This window comes from Podarcis pityusensis (assembly GCF_964106645.2).
Source record: "Podarcis pityusensis genome assembly, chromosome: 12".
Lineage (NCBI taxonomy): Eukaryota > Metazoa > Chordata > Lepidosauria > Squamata > Lacertidae > Podarcis > Podarcis pityusensis.
This window is the reverse complement of record NC_138037.1, coordinates 55,493,908-55,516,466: the sequence shown is the minus strand read 5'-3', so window position 1 is coordinate 55,516,466 and position 22,559 is coordinate 55,493,908. Positions and strand designations below refer to the sequence as shown.

Here is a 22,559-nt window from a genome sequence, read left to right as displayed (position 1 = left end):
GATGCCCACAGCGAAAGAGAAAGCAACTCTCTGTGGGCCTTCCTTAAATATCCTCTGATCTCCACCCCCAAAGTGGCAACATACAAATTGCCCCAGCAACACCATCACCAATCCTTGCCAGGCCCTTTCCTTCAATTTTGCCTGGCAACTACAGGGTGCTTTGCCTAGCCCCAGCCGCAACACGTGCTCTCCTTTAATGAGAACACGCTATATGGGGCAATGGAAGCCTCAAGGAGGAGTTACAAAGCAACAGAAGTCTTTGCTATATGACAGTCAATCTCTTCCTGCAACTGTTTATCTTAATGTAAATTGCTCACGTTTACTGAGTCCTGCTTTGTCTTGGGATGTGTGAAATCTGAGCATTCATTCCCCACTTTCCTTCGTTTGCCTCCCCACACTCTTGAAGTCTGTGGGGTGACTTTGTTATTTTTTTTTTTAATGATATTTATTAAAGTTTCAAAGAATACAAAAATAGAAAATAAAAATACAAGAAAATACAAAATACAGAAAAAAGAATAAAGTTTTTAAGATATAACAAAAATAAATAAATAAAAGGAAACATACAAAATAAAAACAATTAAAAACACATCGTTAGTTTTCCATAACATATCTTCCTTTCACTTATTTCCCCGGACCTCCTCGTACCTCCCTTTTTTGTATTCCAGTTCAGTTTGTTTGTTCAGCAAGTCCTTACCATTAAGCTTTTACCCATTTATAAAACCTTTTTTCGTATCTCTTAAAGCATTACAGCTGGAAACCACTTAGTTTCTATCCAACATCCTTCTAAAATTCCTTAATTTTACAATATTTCTGTAAATAGTCTTTAAATTTCTTCCAGTCTTCTTTCACCGACTCTTCTCCCTGGTCTCGGATTCTGCCAGTCATTTCCGCCAATTCCATGTAGTCAATCACCTTTGTTATTTTTGCTCATCTCTCCCCACCCCTGGAAGTCAGTTGCATAAACTGATACACATAGAAATGGTTAGCTGTTGCTAACAACCTTGTTATTGATCCTGGTAGAGCTTTCTTGTATAGATTTTGTGACAGAAGGAAAGGTCTCTGTTGTCTCTTTTTAGATTGGATCTTTCTGGCTTGCCATGTTCAAGTTCGGTACTCAACTCAGCCCGGGCAGTCTGTAGCATATGCGCTGCTGGGGTGCAAAGATCTGCCCAGCGCCCGCAAATTTAGTTTAGCCACCCTTTGGGGGGGCGAACTCTTTTTTTTGGGGGGGGGGAATTGCTCACTTGTAACAATGATGCAGCGGGAAAAACTGCTTTTGTTTCCTGACTCGTCAGGAATATTTGATGGTACGGAGTAACAGAGCGATGGAGGAGCAGGGCGGGGACTTTTGCTCCATTGCTTTTCACTGCCGCCAATCGAGAGGGACCGGTATACAGTAGGGATACATTTGCCCGCCCGCCCCTGAATTCGGCGCCCGGGTGCACCGCACCCCTTGCACCCCCGGGTAAATACGGCCCTGAACTCAGCCATAGCTTTGATGATGCATTGTCCAGGAATGAGATGGCACATTTCTGTGAGCTGCCCCAGAGGGAACCAGAGATTATGCCAGCAGAGCCCTGGGATCTCAGAAGACAGAGGCAGGCAGGCAGGCAGGCAGATGGAGCCATAATGTTGTTACTCAGTGTTGTAGCACTCAAGCAAGTTGTTGGAGAGCAGCTGGGAGTTCAGTGCTTTTAGGGCATACAGTGATTGAGATCAAGCTATATATAGTGAACAAGAACATGAGAGGTTTCCTCTGAAATAGCTCCTTGGGTAGTTCTATTTGATTTATAACAAAACGTTTCTCAATTTGATGGTGTTGGAATTTAATGTCCAAAATGGCCCCGGACTCACTCACTTCAATAATCATCTCTTCCTCTATGAGCCTGTCTGGTTCAGCTTGCTGCCATCCCATGTGAGGAGATACTGTACTGGTTGTTTTAAATGTATACGTATGTATATCTGCAAAATTCTCTAGCTAGTTTACCCAAAAACTTGAATTATTTAAAAAATCAAAATCCAATAATTAAACAAAAATCAATTCACAATATACACCATACCCTAGTAGAGACAGAATAAAGAATTTGGATTAAAACCATACTAAAAGAATGAAAACAGAGGTTTATTTAAAACTATATTAAAATACTTTTTGTTTTAAAACTCAAGTTTAAAATGCCTGGATGGGGGGGGGGGGGAGGTCTTCACCTGAAGAGAGCATAAAGAAGTTCCTTCCTTCCTTCCGGCGGCGGGTCTGGAGCGGCGATGGCGTCGGGCAGCGGGGACTTCGCGTCGGGGGGTCGCCTGGACCCCGGGGCCCTGATGGAGCAGGTCAAGGTGCAGATCGCCGTGGCCAACGCGCAGGAGCTGCTGCAGAGGATGACAGACAAATGTTTCCGGAAGTGCATTGGGAAGCCTGGGAGCTCACTCGACAACTCCGAACAGAAATGCGTCGCGATGTGCATGGACCGCTATATGGATGCCTGGAACACCGTCTCGAGGGCCTACAACTCCCGGCTGCAGAGGGAGAGAGCCAACATGTGATGGGGGCCAGTGGGGTTGCTGAGGAGCCCCACCATGGACTTGGCTGAGGGACCTATCCTGGCCACCCACCAAGGTGGTTTAATTAGGGTGGGCAGGATTTTGGTCCGGGTGGCAGGAAATAAAATGACAAACCTGTAAAAAAAAAGAGAGAGAGAGAGAGAGCATAAAGAAGATGCTCATCAAGACTCTTTGAATAAGATATTCCATAACTTGGGTGCCACCACTAAGAAGGTCCTCTCCATAGATTTTAAGGTTTGGGTAGATGTATATAGGAAGATCTTTCAGGCAGCTTGGTCTCTTTACCCAATCTCCATCAATTTTAATATATATATACACACTTTCATAAAGAAGGGAGAGAAAAACAGTTGGATACCCTCCAACATTTCTCTGACGAAAATAGGCACACCCTAAGGAAAAGTGGGACAGCTTCTCTAAATCAGGGATGTCCCTGGAAAATAGGGACACTTGGAGGGTCTGCAACCAGGATTAGCAGAAGCTGGGTATTTTTTAAAGCACAAAGTTAAAAAAGAAAAAGAAAAAGACAACAGCTGCTCCTTCAGCCTTATAATATATCCACATGGCTACAGTGCAATGGGTTCAATGGGGCTCGCTCCTAGGTAAGTGTGTATAAGATTGCTGCCTTAAAGACACTCATATATGTAAAAACATTATTTGACAAAATAAAAGCTTCTAAAAATGAATTCCAATATTGTAACATAGTCACGGTCACCATTCCAAGTGGCATTAGTTGAATTTTTGAGCAATTTTGAGTTTTTGAACATTAAAAAACAAGACTGCTAATGTAAATACAGTCAATTTTTTCCATATGGCCTCAAAGGAGCAACTTGCACAAGAGTTCATCTGGAGTATTGCAGACTAGGGCCAGGATTCAGGTTGATAAATAAGAAATAAAAATTATGGGAGGGTAGGAATTGAATTACTACCATGGATTCCCTTGATCTGAGGCATGCCTTGTTTTGTGACCCAGAGTGATCTGCTTTGCATAAATTTGGAGGGTTGTCAATGCATTTCACAGCGAAGTTCATCTGTTTGTGTTATGCACTTGTTCTCTCTTTGTACTTGAGACACAGTTGGAGCATGTTACGATCACATTTCTGCCTGAGTAAACACTTAGGAATGATATGTGCACCCTGAGCCTAAGAGGGAAAAGGGAGCAAAAACCAGTAGAGGGGAAGGGGAAGCATGCATAAACTCATAACCTTATGGCACATACTTTGGCCATCCCAGTTCTTTGCATTTTTGAGACCCATACCTATGGGAAGTGGAAGCAGGTGGCAATCCATAGCAGTTATGGCTATCTTTGCTCTACTTCTTGATCTGAAATGAAGTATTCCTTTGATGCCAACTCTGTACATGTCCAGAGGCATTTTGACTTGCGGAGGAGCCATTTGCTGCTTTGCCTCAGGCAGCAAAAAGTCTGGGGGCCGGGGCTGACCAAAATCTTGTTACGTACCAGAAGTGTCAGCGTGTGCACATTTTCCTTTTACACTCTTTCCATGTAAGGAAGAATTCATGGTAAAACACTTCTTGGTGTCTTGATTAATTAATCCGACAGGCCACAGCAAGATCCAGAAAGGAGCCAAGCTTTTCTGCAGTGTTCAGCATTCTTGGTCTAGCAGAATTTTGCATGCTAAATCACCTGGTCTCTGGCGGGAAGCAAAACAGACTGGCGTGATGTCACTGCATTTGACTCCTAACATCATGCTAGGATGTAAGAGAAACTTAAAGGAGAAATTTGCTCCTAAGGTTGTGGTCTGAAGCCCATGTATTGGGAATAAGCAAACCAGGCCTGGATGAGAGACAATTTGGTCCAAATCAAACATATTTGCTGTGTTTCACAAAAAATATGGTTTCAAAATGGTTTATGAAGCCACGAACAAGCACCAGGGCTGGGTGCCCCTCCCTTGCCCTTCTCCTTGCTTTCCTGGCAACTCTGGTTTCCTATTGGTTAAGTAACCAGGATTATAAGTATACTACTATGAGTTCTTTTGAGGAAATGTGAGCTACACATGTAACAAATAAATAAGTGCATACCATTTTGAACTTTCCCAGATCCCTTTCCCCCCAAAACCACACCTGGGTGTGTCCCATCCTGATACCATAACATCTGTCTGGAAGAAAGATGAGGTTTGTTTGCCTTTTAAGCTGAACATGACCTTCTGACTGCCATCTGTAAACAATTTAAGGCAGCAATTACAATATTATCTTACTTTTGCTGAAAGAAACACAATGTTTGCAAAAAATATTTGATCATGAGAATTTATCTAGAATGTAGCTCTACAGTGAATGAACAAAGGAACATATTGAAACCATCTCCTGTTGCTTTCAATATTCCTGTTGAAAGCAATATTAGAACAACTTTAAGTGCAATCATATATATGATGTCTTTCCTAAAAATAATTAAATTGTCAGTATTAATTAGTCAAAGAAGTTGCTGATTACATATCCAGAACATTACCTGTGTTGAGGTGCTGTAACATTGTGTTTATGCAGACAATGAAATAATGACTGTATCTACTTAAAAATAAGTTGCTTAATTAACAGATAGACTCTCAAGGTAAAGCTCAGCCCAATCCCAGAAAAAGGGGACTTGTACAGAGATTACATGTCTTCTAAGCCTTGGGAGTACCAAAGCCTAAACTAATGACTTAAACCTGTCAGTGCCATATTTATTCTCTGGTGGTTGGGGAGGGAAACACCAACAGTGGCAGCAAGAGACAATAGAGTCGATAGAGGAGGACCATAGCTCAATGGCAGAGCATCATCTTTGCATTCAGTAGGTCCCATGTTCAACCCCAGGCAACTCCTGGTAGGACCGGGAATGTCTCCTGCCTGAAACCCGGGAGAGCAACTACTGGTCAGGGAGGTCTTTAAGCAGAGGCTTGACAACCATATGTCAGGAGTGCTCTGATGGTGTTTCCTGCTTGGCAGGGGTTTGGACTCGATGGCCCTTGTGGTCTCTTCCAACTCTATGATTCTATGATTCTATGAGAACATGGACTTCCTACATTGCTCCTGCATGTGACAAAATGGATGCAAAGAGGCAGCAGGTTGGGTGATAGAAAGCAATGGGAGAAAATATCAAGCTCTAGCACCAAATTCCAACTTACAGACTGATCCTATGCATGTTTACTGAGGAAGTCCCATTGAGTTCAGTGGGAGTCTCTCCACAAAAAGCGCACATAGGATGAGAGCCTTAGTCTCGCTCGATATGCTAACTACAACAGCATGATTGTCAACACCTCTGTGGTTTCTCCCTTGCTGTGCATCTGCTATATGTGGCTCAGGAAGACCGAATGCTTATGTCCCATGCTCAGAGCACATCTGCAGGTATGACTTGGGGCAGCATGGGAGTAACCACACCCAGAGGAGATAACATGTGAAAGGGGCCACTCCTTTTAGACGGCTCCTAGCTTTCTCAGTTAGGAGAAAGTTCAAAGCTAGGCATCTGTCTGGCATATTGCACAGCTGTGTTTTGGTAATGTATACTGAACATCAGTAGTTCCATATGTGAAAATGCTCCCGCTCAATTAAAACAACAACACTTAGTGGAAAGAGACAGATTAGCCCATTCACTGCCTCTGATATTTAAACTTCCAGGAGCTGCTGAGTCTTGCCCCTGTGAAAGACGAGGCAGTGGCTTTGAGGGGCTATTGGTCTAACCTTGTGTGGTTACTGATCATCCGCAGGGAACAGGTAGCAACAGCACATTTCAGCGTGGTTTCACAGCACTTTCGTTAAGGCCAAGTGCGCCTTTGAATCATAGCAGGCAGCGGCTTAAAACTTTTTTTTTTTTTAATAATATTTATTAAATTTTAAAGGGTTACAAAAAGAAAAAAATAAAAAACAGCATATTTAAGAAATACAAAACATCACATCACAATAATATAAAAAAAGCAAAAAAAAAGAGAAAATACAATAAATCTTCCCATATCTTATCTTTCATTTGCTTATTTCCTTGACCTCCTCACACCTCCCTTTTTTGTATTCTAGCTCAATTAACTATTTCAGCAAATCCTTTCCCTCCTTTCCAGTTTTTGTCCTCTATTTTATCTTAATATAATGTAACTTTACTTTCCCTCCTTCACCGTTTAGCAATCTATTTTTCCTTAATCCTTTATAACATTTCTGCTAAAACCGCATTATTTCATTCCAACATCCTTCTAGCATTCCTTAATTTTACAATGTTTCTGTAAATAAACTTTAAATTTCTTCCAATCTTCTTCCACCAACTCTTCTCCCTGGTCTCGGATTCCGAGACGGCTTAAAACTTAATTCCTATAACACTAAAGATTCCCACTGGCAAAGGTGAAGATGGTTAGATGGTCACTGCTTTTGCTTCCTGCTTGTGCATAAAATGGTTACAAGCAGAGCAGCACACCCAAGCCGTAATAATCACTGAACCTTCTATTTATTTTCAAAGAATGCCTTCCTTCCTCTGGGTTTCCCCTCTGTCTTTCGCCCCCACAGTCTAACCCTGCCCTGTCTGGTATGTGGGCTTATTTGTTTCTAAGCATAACAAATGTAAGTTAACTTTTAGCCATGGTGACTTATCTGACAGCTCAGCACGCCGTTGGGTTTTGATGGGTAGAGCCCTGCCTCACAAAGTGGCAGTGAGCCAAACCACAGGGTGTTTGGGGTGTTTTTAAAATGGATTCTCTCCCCCTCCCCCATATTCCTCATAATTTTCTATTTAGTTTTCACAAGAGAGGAACCTGCTGTTTTGAGGGGAAACATTATTTACTCTTTCTGCATCATACTTTGCTGATGTGTACAGGATGCAGGCTGATAAAGTTAACTGGTGGGTTTTTCCCCTGTCTTCTCCAATCTCCGTAGAGAAAAGCAAACAAAACAGAAGTCTTCCTAGAAATCTCCACTGTTGATAAACTACAGCTTCATCTTAACTATCTGCTTTCCAAAGTGCACTGGCCCAACTTCCTGCTAAGACTGCAACCTCAAACGCACCACAAAGATAGCGTTTAAAAGTATAAGGTGCTTTATAGATTCTTTTATTTCCTTTTAAATGACACCACAAACCAACAGTGTTGTAAAATCCTGAATATATCTTCCCCATTGGTTCATCATAAAGTTGTTCTCTTTTTTTTTTTTACTACATTGTTTTTTACAAAGGTAGCCACAGGTACGGCAAGGGAATGATCATTAAAGCTTGTGGACAACAGTGGTACATTTTCAGGTGATCCCCAAGACTATGATAAAAAAGAAGAAAATATCTATGGCCTTTTCCAGAGCAAATACACACATGAAACTGCTGAGTGGGGCTATCCAAAGTTTTTGGAATGCATTGTCAGCATGATGTTGATGACACACAGCTCTACTTCTCCTTTACACCTTCAGGTGAGGCAGTGGATGTGCTGGACCAATGTCTTGCCTTGGTAATGGACTGGATGAAAGCCAACAAACTGAAGCTCAATTCACTGTTAGCGGGTGGCTCCCTAGACCGGATGGCTGAGAGGCTGCCTGCCCGTAATTGGGTTACATTCTCTCTGAAGGAGCAGGTATGTTGCTTGTGGGTACTTCTGGATCTTCTGCTGTCCCTTGAGGCTCAGTTGGTGCTGAGTGCCTTTCTACAGCTTTGGCTGGTGGCCCAGTTGCGCCCCTCTCTGGACAAGGATAGCCAAATTTCTGTTGTTTACGCTCTGGTAACCTCTAGGTTAGATTACTGCAACACTTTATACATAGGGCTGCCTCTGAAGACAATTTTGAGACTTCAGCTGGTGCAGAATTCAGCGGCCAAATGGCTCACTGAGGCAAGATGGTTTGAGTGTAGAACACCAATCCTGGCCCAACTGCTCTGGCTATCAATTAGTTTCTGGTCCCAATTCAAAGTGCTGGTTTTGACCTACAAAGTCCTAAATGGCTCAGGACTGCAATACTTCAAGGACTGCCACTCCCCATACAAACCGACCCAGACTCTGCATTCATTACCTGAGGCCCTCCTCCATGAGAGGCCTGGAGAGTGGCAACACGAGAATGAGACTTTTCTGTGGTGGCTCCCAATTTGTGGAATGCTCTCCCCAGGGCGGCTCGCCTGGTGCCTTCATTACATATCTTTAGGCACCAGGCAAAAACATTTCTCTTTAAACATGCTTTTGGTTTATTAATATTCATTTTAAAGGTGTTTGTGGGAGACGGGTTATTGGTTTGTTTTTGTTCTTGTTTTTATTATGTATTTTGTGTCCTCATTTTGTATTTTTATGTTGTTAACCACCCTGGGATCTTCAGATGAAGGGCAGTATACAAATTTAATAAACAAATGAATAAGGAATAACAAATAAGTTACATGCAGGACGTATCCATCTTCATGATAAAGTAGGCCTGTGCCCGAGGCAAAACGCCTCTGGTGGTCTGCATTAGATTTTGTGGGGTTCTCGCGAGACCTTGCTGAAACCCAGAAGCCGCTGCCACAACTTCTCACTTCTTCAGCAGCGGTGGCGGGAGGATGGGGGCACAGAGGTGTTCCTTAAATCCACCCACTTTAGAGCAAAGGTTTCTCTTTCCATTCACTCTTCACATTCAGAAAGGCCAAACTTGAATGTTGAAGGCAACTACATTAGGGATGGGAGGGAAAAGCCACCTACCAGAATGATCTTGTCCTGCAGCTGCAAAGTTGGTGAATTATCCATTAGTGGAGTCAGCCTGGCCACATTTCGCATTTGTCAGCCTCTCTGTGTATAGATATACTTTGACCATATGTAGCCAAATGGTCAATAAGACAAGGGCCCAAGTCCTGAGTCATGTTTAACTCAGCTGCTGTTGAGTCAAATATCAGTTGACTCAAATCCATTTAAGGACCTTAGGGGAAGACCTCAAATGATCAGCCGTATCACCCCATTGCGAGTCACAAAGGAGTCCAGGCATGCACACTCTACCTGTGTCTGAGAGTTCTGTCTATTGTCTAGCCCTTGGAATAGCAGATTTTCAGTTGATTATGAAACATCAGGACTGAGAAATAAGTCAAGAATGGAAAGAAGAGTGCATCATTTGATTGGAAGGATGGGTAACTTGTGATTAAGGATGATGGGAGTTGTAATCCAATGACATCTAGAGGCCCACATGTCCCCACAGCTGCTTTCATAGTTTCCTGTCTGTGGTGGGTTCTTCAACAGTTCACCCCACAAAATACAAAAAGCTAACAGATTTTCTCATCCATACAGATGTTTCTGCATTACTTTTAATGCAGCTTTCATGCTACAAAATGCAAAGTTTGAAATCAACATACTACATACGGAAAGCACACAGGCCAAGGACCTGCAAGGCCAAGGAAGTCAAGAGTTTGATGTTCCAAATCTATAAGAATTTGCTGACAGAAAATTAATCATTGTATTAAGATTTCTATTTTTCTAAAAATCTTCTCAAGCAATGCCAAAGGAAAAGAAGAATGAGAAGCAAAATTATCAGGACACAGGCCATAGCTGGCTCTTCCTTGACTTGGGGCAGTCAAGATCACCAGAAAGAGAAGAACCCAAAGAGGCTGGAACGGAATCGCTAAGAAGCAACTCTGAGAAATCACATTGTTTCTCTACTGTTTTAAAGCCAGAAAGGAGGATTAAATCATGGCTTCTCTCATCCCACTGATATCATTCACACTCTGTTCTTATTTGTTCTATGAGAACAGGAGTATCTGGTTTGCTCCAACAAAATGGAAGGAAAGGGTGGCTCTGTTGTCATTCATGGCTGCCAGGAAACTCCAGGCTTTGAACTTGCATGAAACCAATTTTCCAGATACATTTTAATAAGGGTTTAGGCCCAATTTGGGCATGGAAACTGCCTTGGTTTGCCTTGTATGGTGACCTTTGTCAGGAGAGAGACTGTGGGAGTGTGTCCCTGTTAATTCTGTTTGAGTTGCAGCTGTTTGAGTTGTGCATGGGTGGCATCATTTTGTGGTGGTTCCATTCTATGTGGATGAAGGGTGGTATAACAACAACAACAACACACAAAACTGTTATTAGTCTTTTACTGAGTTAGTAATAACAAAGCTAATGCACATTGACCAATCTGGTTTTCTACCAGGCAGACAAATTGCAGATCTGATTAGGCAAATGTTAAATTTGATTCATTGGTGCAAAAAGACTAATTTCTCTCTAGCATTACTGGCCATGTGCAGTTAATGCAAGAATCTTGAACTTGCCTTGGTAGTTAATGGGCAGCCAGTGCAGCTGTTTTAACAATGGTGTCGCATGTTCTCAAGCAGAAGCTCCCATCAACAGTCTGGTCACCACATTCTGGACCAGCTGGAGCTTCTGAATGAGACCCAAGGGCGGCCCCACATAGAGCGCATTACATCACAATCTGGAATTCTTAGACTCTCTTTTCTGGTGGAAATTGCTTCCCGCTGATCTTCTGGGTTCTACACCATATGACTACTGGTCGAAGGCCTGGCCACCTCATCAAAGATTCTGTAGTAATAAAAAACAAACTCTCACTTTGTTATTGTTAAACATTGTTATTGTTAAACATGGCATACATATGAAACTACTGCTATGCATGGGGCCTTGGATGCCAATAACTTGTATTTCCTGTTTTTCTGAAGATGTACAGTTAATACTGTGCCTGGATTTTTCCTTTCTTCATTTCTGCTGATTATAAATGTCTGAAAATCAATAGAGAATAATAGTAGAGCAGGCAGGAAAGAAATAAAGAAACATAGATCACTGATGTTAATTAAAATTTTATCAGAGTTGTTTTTGTTGATAAGACATATTTTTTAGATCTACTGTTTTGACACTGTTGGATATTTTATTATTCCTAGCGGTTTTATCATTATATTTACAAAGTTGTCTTTAATAATAATATTAATAATAATAAACCAACAAGGCAATTTGCAAATGGTTAAATAAGTATTTTCCTTTTACTTTGAAAGTAAAGCAAAGCTGCACTGCAAGACCCAAGCATTTAAACAACCACCACCCAACTTTCTGGCTTCATTAGTCTCCATAAACAATGTCATTGTACGGCAACCAAATAGCTGTGAAAGATAACTAAGACATTTGACTTCTAGACAAGTTGAAAATACAGTAGTAGCTGCTAACCCATCACAGTACGCACATAGCAGTGGCCACTCAAATCTAATCATTTTGCAAGAAATATTTAGCATTGTTTTGCTCACACAAAAATGTGACCATAGGACAATTACATCCAGAAACATGGGAAGCTAAAATGTCTGTATATACTGTGAATATGCTAAGCACACCAGCTGAAGACTGAATACCTTTGTGTTTTCCCCCTTTCTGCGCACGGATATTTCCTGCATTACCACGGCCTATTTAAGAGCCAGTAAATTTTTGTTATGTCTAGTAATGCTTCTTGGATGACTTTTTGGCTCTCATTTATTTTCTATATCTTTGGCATAGATCATGCTTGATATTTTGGATGTGAGCAGAACCCGGAAAGTCATTAAGTTATAGAGCAAAATAAATAACGTAAGAGCCAGTGCGTGGTGTGATCTCCCAGCCCCTCCACCCCCATCCCAGCTTGGCCTTGGATGGAGGTCAGCGGTGGGTCAATGGGCAAGGCCTCTCAACCTGCTCAGAGCATGAGAAGGAAAAGGGAGAGGCAGCATGTGAGAGAATGTGCACATGAAGACAGAGCCACATGGACTCGATCCTACAGACTGGGGATTTCATTGGCTTTGTTATGTAATAGCAAGCCACTGAGTAATAAACAGCATATTCACTCCAGAAAAAATGCAGATACAGTGGAAGGTTATACTGTGAAAGAAGTACCACAGGGTTAGACTTGTGACAAAACCCAAGAGAAAGGTGTTACTGATCAGCTTTCCCGCCTCTCTCTCCTCTAATCCTTCTCTTATACAGTAGCTACAGGACAAAGGCTTTTGTTCAGATTCCAGAGAGTTATCAGGAAGGTTTGGAAAAGGCTGCTCCCATGAGAAACTTATTTGTCCTCTACTCCCATGAGAAACCTACTTGCAGTATAATAAAAAGGTAAAGGGATCCCTAACCATTAGGTCCAGTCGTGACCGACTCTGGGGTTGCGGCGCTCATCTCGCTTTATTGGCCGAGAGAGCCAGCGTACAGCTTCCGGGTCATGTGGCCAGCATGACCAAGTCGCTTCTGGCGAACCAGAGGAGCGCACGGAAACGCTGTTTACCTTCTTGCCGGAGCACTACCTATTTATCTACTTGCACTTTGACATGCTTTCGAACTGCTAGGTTGGCAGGAGCAGGGACTGAGCAACGGGAGCTCACCCCGCTGCAGGGATTCGAACCGCCGACCTTCTGATTGGCAAGTCCTAGCCTCTGTGGTTTAACCCACAGCGCCACCCACGTCCCTGCAGTATAATAACCCCTGTATTAAAACATGGGTGACAAGGGAGCTGACTGTGTGAAACCAGTTGGTGAGCTTGGATGCTTCATTTTTGCTCTTGACGAACCAGTTCAGCCTGCCCCCTGCAGAAGAATGGCGAATGAATGAATGAATGAATGATAAAAAACTGTACCTTGTAGTTGTTTGTGGACCGGCATTAAGTACCTCTGAAACCCCAGATTTGTTGTACGCCCTGATAGCTTTGGCACACTATTCAAAACCCACAATCTTCCTTTATAAGATCCTATTGCGCAATGGGAAATTTGATGTGAATGGCCTAAAGGAAGACTGAAAGAGGGAACTGGACTACTCCATACCCTTGATCCACAGTTATCTTTCCTCTGCTCTTTCCAAGCACAGTTTGCACTTTAAAGCTCCGTGCCTGAGTGTGCTTTTGTTTGCTCCAGTTTTCCCTGTGAAAACCCGCTCCTTCGGGGACATGTTGGACTCATCATTGTCTTTGTCAGAAATGCCTTGCATCCACAGATATCTTCTGGTGCTGTGGTACCGTGGGGTGGCACTGGAAAAAATATGATCTGGCCATTCCTTATACTAGCTCTGTTTCGCACCCAAGTAATTGTCTGTATGAACTAGGGCCTGGGAGAATTCCTGACATTATCAGATGTTCATTCTATACTCAGTGATATTCCAACCCTGTGGACCTTAGCAGAGAGGCAACATCATTGGACTTTGCACACATTGTTGGGTGGTCCAAAGGCTGGTGTTAAACCCTGAGAGGAGTTGTTCATGGTAGTGGTTGTTCATGTGGTGTCTTAGCCACTATCCTACAGCAGAATGTGCCACTCTGAAGAGGCCTAACACAGCCTGCACAATGGCAGAACCATTGTGGATCCCTCCTCCCAAATTCCACAGCATGTTCTTCCCAACTAGATGTTAACATTACCCATCAAGTGCAAGGATTTCCCATATTCCTAAACTGAGACAAGTAAAGTCAAACAGCCATTTTAAACTGTCTCAGAGAGAGGGCGGGGGGGAGACCGACCTGTCAAACTGAAGATATGGCCATGAGATGAAAAACATTATTTTGCCTTTTTAAGATATTCGTTCTGTGGTGTTCCCACTTATGCTCCAGTAGAGCAGCTGCCAAGGTACTGATTATTTCTTTTATTATAAAGTAATACAATACAAGATGGTAGGGTTTTATTATTTGTTTTACCTTCCACCTTTATTATATTAGAAGCCTGACACACTGTTCTCACTTGCTTCCTCTGCCAGGCTGAGGCTCCCTCTTCCTACTAAAATAAAACCCTCAAAAGCCGCCCAGGGAGTTTCCTTCCAAAATATAACAATCCTCTTAAAGAGATATCACAACGCACACCCCAGCCCTTCCTCTTTTTTATTTTATGTTAAAGACTTAGTGGTGTGGTGCCCCCCCAAAAATGTATGACTTCATGAGGAAAAGCCCATTTGGAAGAGACATTCATCATCTTCCCAACCAGATTGAACTGTTCTAGGACTGAGCCCAAGCGACTCGCTCTTTCTCACAGGCATTTCCAGCAATGATAAAAATGTCTCCCTTTTCCATGTCATTCATTGCTCCTTGAGATGATGTTGGCTTGTGCTCAGTTACTTTCAGTGTGTCATCATGCAGTCAAGTCTAAGGTAAGCCACATCTGAACCAAACATTTAAAGCACTGTTACGCTTGCTTTATGCATGAGGCTCCCCTCAAATGAGCAGGGAAGTGTCCTTTGCTATGTGTGCTGTGCATTGTTAGGAGACTCCCCTGTTTCCCCCACAGAACTACAATTCCCAGAGTTCCCTAGGAAGAGGGATTGACTGCTAAAGCCCACGGATTATGGTGGTGGTAATATATAAAAGGAAGGGCTGGAGGACTTGGAACGTTGGTACTTGTGTGGGCCACCTACCAGAGAATCTGAGATTCTCACAACAGTAGCAAGTTCATCCAACAAACACCCCAAGGAGGCAGTAAAGTATTATTACCCCATTTGCAAGTGCATTGCCAAAAATGACACAATTCTGAAACAGAACTGGGAACAGAACCAATCAATCCTGAGGTCTAGTTCAATGCTTCTCATAACCACAACTCCCTCCTTTCCCATGTTTGGTCTGGACACCTGTTCTTTGGACTAAGCCGGGCCACTTCAGGTTTGAATTGCATTTGAACCAACTTCTTAAGACGTGGAAAGCTACATATTCCATTACCAGGACCTCCAGAGACAAAGTGCTAATCAATGTAAATATGAGCTGGTAATTCCAGCTCAGTTTCTAAACCAGCAAATGTCAATATGCTTTAAGTTACTGGGATTCAATACAGTAAAGAGGGTGGGTTCTTTTTCCTTTCTTTTCTTTTTTCCAAGGGAACATTAGAAAATCAACTGCAAGGATGTGAGCAAAGTTTAAATGTCAGCTGAAAAAACAGCTGCTAGTAAAAAAAAGAAAGAAAGAAAAGAACACCATTCTATGAGCCAAAGGAATTGGGTTGGGAGGAAGTTGAAATGAGAGATGTTTAGCTCTTTAATGCTCCCGTGTGAGGATAAAAGGGCGAGACATAGGGAATCTTCTTTGGCATAAGGTCATTCTGGAAGTTTCTGTTCTGCAAAATCTGATCTCTCCATATGGCTGATTTGTGCAAGGAAAGTGGTCCAAGCATATGTGGCAGTGATGTAACAAGCCTAAGAGCTCATGCACCTGTGGCTGCTCACGGCCACATTGAGCTCTCCAGAAGCTGCTCTGTGACTTGCCAGAGCAGTTTTCCATCACAGATGTGTAAAACATTTTTGCAAATATGGGTTTCCTGACCCATTCGAGCTATTTTCCCCCTCTCCTTGTGTTTTCGTGAATATGGAGATTAAATTGCTTCTGAAAGAAAGCTTACCTTCTGTTTTAGAATTTATCATTCACTTCTCTTTAATATTATGCCACACGTCAGTTGTCAGCTAAAGAGATTGTTATCTGTCAGCTTTGGCTTTGGGGCATTGAGTAAAAACAGTGAGCAAGACAACAAAGAGTTCAATGGCACCTTAAAGACTAATAAATTTACCAAGGCAGAGCCTGCCTCACCAGACGGATGAGGAATCACTCGGACGCTCAAGGCCCAACTAACCCCTTCTTTAGCAAGCAAGTGCTCCTTCTTGCTTGTGCTACTACAAGCACCGGGACCCCTCTGCAACAAAGCAATGCCCTTTAATTCAGCAAAATATCACTTTCCACATAACAGTTCTGATCTTCAGATAATTGGTTTATTATGCTGTAAGCCAGGGGGAGGAAACAGAAGGCTTACATGCTGTGCTGTGTGGCAACTTTCTCATGCAGTGGCTGCTTCACTGCACTTGTTGTCAGGCAGCCCCACTGGGGATATAAGGGGGAAAGAGGAGGGGGGATTTTCTGTGGAGGAAAGCCATATGTCGCGGGAGTGAGTCCTATCTGAGACTCCGTATAACTGCAATGGAAAAGCCAGAGGTTGAGGGATTTCTCTCTCCGACTGCAGCACAAGCCAAAAGAGATTGGGGAGCATGACCTCCCAGCATGCTGCTTACTTGGAACATTAAAGGATGGGGGAAATGTGGCGTGGGGAGACGGGGAGAAAGAAAAAGAGAGAGAAAGCATGAAATATTCACAGATAAGTGGTGGGAATAAATTGGCCACAAGACAATCCTGAATCGTGCTAACTTGGGTCATTAAGGGCTCATCCACACACCTGTTTGCTCCACCTCTTTTGTCCTGGAAAACCCAAGGTTTAGTGCTCAGCTGGAATAAATGGCAACCAGGTTTCCCACAGGTTTCCTGTTTGTTCTGATTTAGCGCTAAAGAATGGGTTTTCCAGGGGAAAGCAGCGGGGCAAAGGCAAAGCCGCTCTGACCTGTGCCTAGAAAATACGGGGCAAGCGGAAAACCTCTCAGACTCCTGCCTTCTGGGCACGGGATGAGTGGAAGTGTGAACAAGCCCTCTCTCTCTCTCTCTGTAGACCATGGTACTAAGTGAGTGTTGTAAATCCTGCTCCTTCTAATCTCAGGTGAGAATAAGCATAAATGAGACCAATGGGGAGGACAGAAAGCCCCTTCACAATGATGCCTTGTGTAGGGGGAACCCACATGGTGTCTTCCAGTTGTTTTGGACTACAACTCCCATCATTCGCTGCCAAAATAGCCAGTGGTAGGGGATAAGTGGAGTTGTAGTCCAAAACATTTGTACAGCATCATGTTGGCTAGCCCCGGCCTGGTTCTTCTGTTTACTGCTATGCTTAATTCATATTCTACGCGCCACAGGGAAGACACCAAGAATACAAAAGTCGCCGTCTTCTGCACAGAAGGTCATTGTTCAAATTGACCTTACTGCACAGGTCAGCCCAGTAGTACGGCATGTCTCCAAAGAAGCACCACATGTAATATTTACACATGCAGTAAATCCAATATAAATGCTATGCCCCACTCACTGCATGGAGCACCATCATGCACAAGTGTTTTTGGCAACCTCCATATGACATGATTAAATTCTGAAACAGCATCTAGTCTCCAGATTTTTTTTTTTTAAAGATTGCAATTTACCAGTAATAATGGCATTGTGAATTGCCCTGCCTTTTGACAATTGCTCTGCCTTTAGAGAGAATGTTTGCATCTAATACTTTTTCCATTGTGTTATTGTTTTTATTTTGATTTTATATACTGTGATCTTTTCTGTGAACTGCCCTGAGACCTCCAAGTATAGGGTGGTATATAAATTCTAATAATAATAATAATAATAATAATAATTCAAAAGAGAAGTGGAGTCACATGACTCCCATAGTGTGCAGCTGCCCCTACAAACTCCTCACACTGAGCTCCAGGGCCAATAGGAGATGGAAGGACAGGGGTTGTGGGGCGTCACCGTGGAACTGCAGACGCCAATTAATTTTTGGTTGTAATGTCCCAGATTTCAGTTTTTGCCAGTAGTCGTCACTCAACCCCTTTGCAGTTCATGGCCGAACAATAATTTGCTTGACTTCCGGGGTCAAACCCCAGCACACTGGTGCACTTTTTTCTGCCTCTTTCCCACTATCAGAAGTAGAATGGGGTGCACAAAAGCCAAAATGCTCATAATGTGCAGCCTCCCCTCCCTCTAGGGGTCCTCAATTAACCTCAAACACTGAGGGCTGAGTCACCTTTAAAAAAAACACCTTCAGGCAAGAGGAGCACATCACTTTAGGCCATGTATGGTTTGGCCTAAGCAGTCCTTTTCTTATAGAAAAAAAATGTGTTGGTATTCACCATGAAGCTGCTACAGTAAGCGCCTCACTTTTAATCAGTGTTTTTAATCTAGAAATAAAGTGCTGCTACTGCAGACCCTTGAGTACCCCCAGGGGGAAAAAACCACTGGCCCTAAGACTCTCAGGTCAGGGGCTTGAAAAAAGGCAGCATATTTTCAAAGAGTATGTATTGCGAAAAAGACCAAAGACAATTGAACAAGGGCTTAAGATTCATACATTTTTTTAAAGTGAAACTTTTCTATTTTGGAATTCCACAACATCATTGGTGGTTACATCAGAGTACTTTCTCAGGGATGAATCAGGCCCTCAACATTGTGACTGTTAAGAGCAGACCCATCTGCATCAAAGGACATTTTGTTAATCATTGATCGCTCATCTGCTCAGATCCTGATGTCAAATGTATTCATCCTCAAAGTTCCCAGACAAATGCTACCTCACAGAGGGACGCTGCCACAACAATTTCAAGTCACCTGTATATAAACAACTCACCCCACCTGTCCATATGTATCTCCACAAGAGCTTTGTAGGGAAGCTTGAGGAATTCAGTTTTTGTGGATTTCAGCATGAACTGCCCCGATCCACATCTACCAGACCAATGTGCAGATGGGGACTTCATTATCTACCATCTTCCATGCTTTCCAAATGTTCCAACAAAGTTCTAAGTTAAGAGGTAGGCCAGAATATGTTTGAAAATGCTTATTTTAGGAAAAGAAAATACGTTCAGAAATGGGCAATTTTTTAAAAAATTACTTTGGATCCAGACTACCCATGGGCAGAATTCCATCTGTGAGGAGAGGCAATTTTTGCTGATGCCTTGATCCCACTGCTGTCCCCTTTGCCTCACAAAAAGCTGTTCTGTAGCGGCAGAGGGGCCTCTTGAGCACCATGGGGTCAGGAGAGGGAGAAGGAATCAGCAAAAATGGTGGCTTTCTTTTTGCCCTGTTGAAGCTTTAACTGAATCTCAGTCCCTTCCAAGAACAGAAGGAGTCGTTTTGCTCTGGGAAGGGTAAATCTGGCTCAAACCTATAATATTTAAACATTTCCATCTCATGTGGATTTTGTGGGAATGGGATGGATGAATTTATGAAGCAGTAGGGGACGTGGGTGGTGCTGTGGGTTAAACCACAGAGCCTAGGACTTGCTGATCAGAAGGTCAGCGGTTCGAATCCCCGTGATGGGGTGAGCTCCTGTTGCTCGGTCCCTGCTCCTGCCAACCTAGCAGTTCAAAAGCACATCAAAGTGCAAGTAGATAAATAGGTACCGCTCTGGTGGGAAGGTAAATGGTGTTTCCATGCGCTGCTCTGGTTCGCCAGAAGCAGCTTAGTCATGCTGGCCACATGATCCGGAAGCTGTTCGCCGGGCCAATAAAGTGAGATGAGCGCCGCAACCCCAGAGTCGGCCACGACTGGACCTAATGGTCAGGGGTCCCTTTACCTTTAGTGGCGCAGGCTGGAAACAAGCCAGCTGGATCCCTATCTGGGTGTTATCATTAAGAGTACAGAAAACATATAGGGGGAGGGACAGTGGAAATGAGTGTGCCAGCACAGGCCCTTCCCCATTGCTGTTTACAACCTCTTTAAACTTGTGGGGGAGAAAAGCCAGAAGAGGGGGGAAGACTCCTGTAATCATGGAGGCTTCTTACATATTTCAGAAGACAGAAAAGCCTCAATTGTAGCCTCAATTGTTTCATGAAACATCCCACAATGGGGATGTAGCTAGTACAGTGGTACCTCAGGTTACAGATGCTTCAGCTTACAGACGCTTCAGGTTACAGACGCTTCAGGTTACAGACTCCACTAACCCAGAAATAGTACTTTGGGTTAAGAACTTTGCTTCAGGATGAGAACAGAAATCATGTGGTGGCGGCAGCAGGAGGCCCCATTAGCTACAGTGGTACCTCAGGTTAGGAACAGTTTCAGGTTAAGAACGGATCTCCAGAATGAATTAAGTACTTAACCCGAGGTACCACTGGACACACATCCCCCCAACATGCTTTCTGTACACTTAATGATAGCACCAGAATAGGCTTTTTGCTGAAAAGGGTGTGGAAGATGGCACGCCAGACTCCAGGCTCTTCCATCCAAAGGCACTGCCAGGCACAGGCACTTTTCCCTTCAAACTCTTCACTTGCCCCAGGAAACAAGGGCAGGGAGCTGATATTGGTACTTTCCCAGGGTCCAGTTTCTGGCAGCTAATTCATAATATAAAGTGATTAAAATGAGAGTTGGGTTTTGTTTTGTTTTTCATTCTCATTTCCAAGGAGAGCAAACCATTACCAAAGTTTCTGGTTCAAACCTTCCATTTCATTGGAAAGACTCTCCAGACCTCTGCTATCCAGTTTCTGGGAAATGGGCATTTTTAGAGTAGCAGATGATAAATGGGCTGTGGACTTTGGCGCATCAAGTCCAGTCATTCCAGAGCAAGGAACATCTTCCTGGCTGGCACCATATATGGGCAAATTGGTCATTCCCTGCACCATACCTTGCATGACTGTGTGCTGAATACACACCAGTCTTGACTGCGTTGTGTGAGGGTGAACCCAGAGTCTGGAAGGTCAGCACATCGGCAGTTCACTGGCATTTGACATTGTTTGTGACAACGCCAGCAAGGAATCATAAGTGGATGCTATCAAGGCTTGCTATTTGTGTATTAATGAGTCACATTGTGCCAAATTCACAACAGCCAGATGTCCCAACTGACCCAGACAAGGCACTCAGACAGATCCCACGCGTTTCATGTGTCAGTTATACCCATTCATAAAAACAGCTCCCTCCTCACATCTAATTCCCTGGGAAGGCTTAAGATCATTGTGCAATTTTCAGTATTCTTTCCATTGATTTCCTCATCAATTTGTGTCTTTCTTACTTTGTTACGTCCATAAAAATCATCTTGTGGTTAATAAAAAGGGTGGGACAGGAAGCATTGTCCATCAGAGAAAAGAATTCAAAAAAGGACACGGAGTCCGTCCTGGAAAAATAACATTATTCTGTGCTCTTATAAGTGTTACAGCTATAGAAACAATCTTGTGGACCAAGTCAGACAGATGTTTTTCCTTTTTTTCCCCCTCCCCCTTCCTCTCCCTTTGAATAGAGTTTCTCAACAGCACAGCTGAAAAACCTTTGGAAAAAACACACAGGCGGGCGTTGGAGGTGTCTGGGGCAGAGGATTGCAGAAGTTCAAGCTAGCTCTCCCTGTCAGAAATACAGCTGCACAAAAGATGGTACAGTAGAGCAGCCCAGAGCTCAAAATGACTTTTCCGGTTCTCAAGAATGGCGCAGGTCTTGAAAAAAAGCAGCTGTTCCCTCATCAGATGGAATATTTTGGCTGAAGCTATTCATTTCCCTGCTCTCTTCTGCTTATCCCAAATAGATGCCAACCTGTTCAGAGCCATAATAATACTGTCCTGTGTGCTGCACGTTTCTCATTCAGACTGCAATCCCAAACACAATAATAATAATCTATATAGCAGTAACAGCGCACATGGCATCTTCCAAAGCAAAAAGAGCAAGCCCCTGAGCCAAAGAGCTGTATTGTCAGTGGGAAAAGGCAATAGGGTGACAAGAAGAGGGGGAAAGAGGAACAGGATGAGGAAATCCAGGCTACAGACTGACAATAGTTTCCTTTGGGAGTTCAAGGCTGTTTGGAAAAGGGGCGACTACTTCTGGTGTGTGCATTCATGCCCTTTTCAATTCTGGTAAGCATGTGGGCAGGAGGGGGGAGTGTATTGCTTCAAAAGCTTGCAAAACGTGCTTGAGCACATCCAACCAGAGCCCTTCCCCAACAGATAATCCAGGATGAGTGGAGAGGGATCATGGGGACAAACGCTGGCCCAGGCCTCCAGATAAGTAAACCTGAGCCCTACGCACAGACAAACAGTATTGGCTTGTGCATGCCGTCTGTTCTCACACTGTCTGCCACCAGGATCCTGCTCACACTATGCGTGCTGGTTCACCCTCCTTGAACCAATTACCTGAAAAGGATAAAAATTGTGTACTCCATCAGAAGTGGGTGTAGCCTACCTTGATTTCAGCAAGGCATTTGACAAGGTGCCCCATGATATTCTTGTAAAGAAGCTGGTAAAATGCGGTCTTGACTATGCTACCACTCAGTGGATTTGTAACTGGCTGACTGACCGAACCCAAAGGGTGCTCATCAATGGTTCCTCTTCATCCTGGAGAAGAGTGACTAGTGGGGTGCCACAGGGTTCTGTCTTGGGCCCGGTCTTATTCAACATCTTTATCAACGACTTGGATGATGGACTCAAGGGCATCCTGATCAAATTTGCAGATGACACCAAACTGGGAGGGGTGGCTAACACCCCAGAGGACAGGATCACACTTCAAAACGACCTTGATAGATTAGAGAACTGGGCCAAAACAAACAAGATGAATTTTAACAGGGAGAAATGTAAAGTATTGCACTTGGGCAA

General features: G+C 43.4%; 1 protein-coding gene and 1 long non-coding RNA gene across 2 annotated transcripts; both read left to right on the top strand.

The window, feature by feature from the left end:
- The first annotated feature begins 2,231 nt into the window (after positions 1-2,231).
- Positions 2,232-2,686, top strand: LOC308459678 (mitochondrial import inner membrane translocase subunit Tim13). The gene has a single exon (XM_080975232.1). It carries the CDS (start codon positions 2,263-2,265, stop codon positions 2,539-2,541), a length of 279 nt encoding a protein of 92 aa, XP_080831358.1. The 5' UTR covers positions 2,232-2,262; the 3' UTR covers positions 2,542-2,686.
- Positions 2,687-10,920: 8,234 nt separating this feature from the next.
- On the top strand, positions 10,921-21,287 carry LOC308460082. The gene is made up of 3 exons (XR_013978463.1): positions 10,921-10,984; positions 12,396-12,524; positions 21,221-21,287. It is a non-coding gene; the product is annotated as an uncharacterized lncRNA (long non-coding RNA).
- Positions 21,288-22,559: the final 1,272 nt, after the last annotated feature.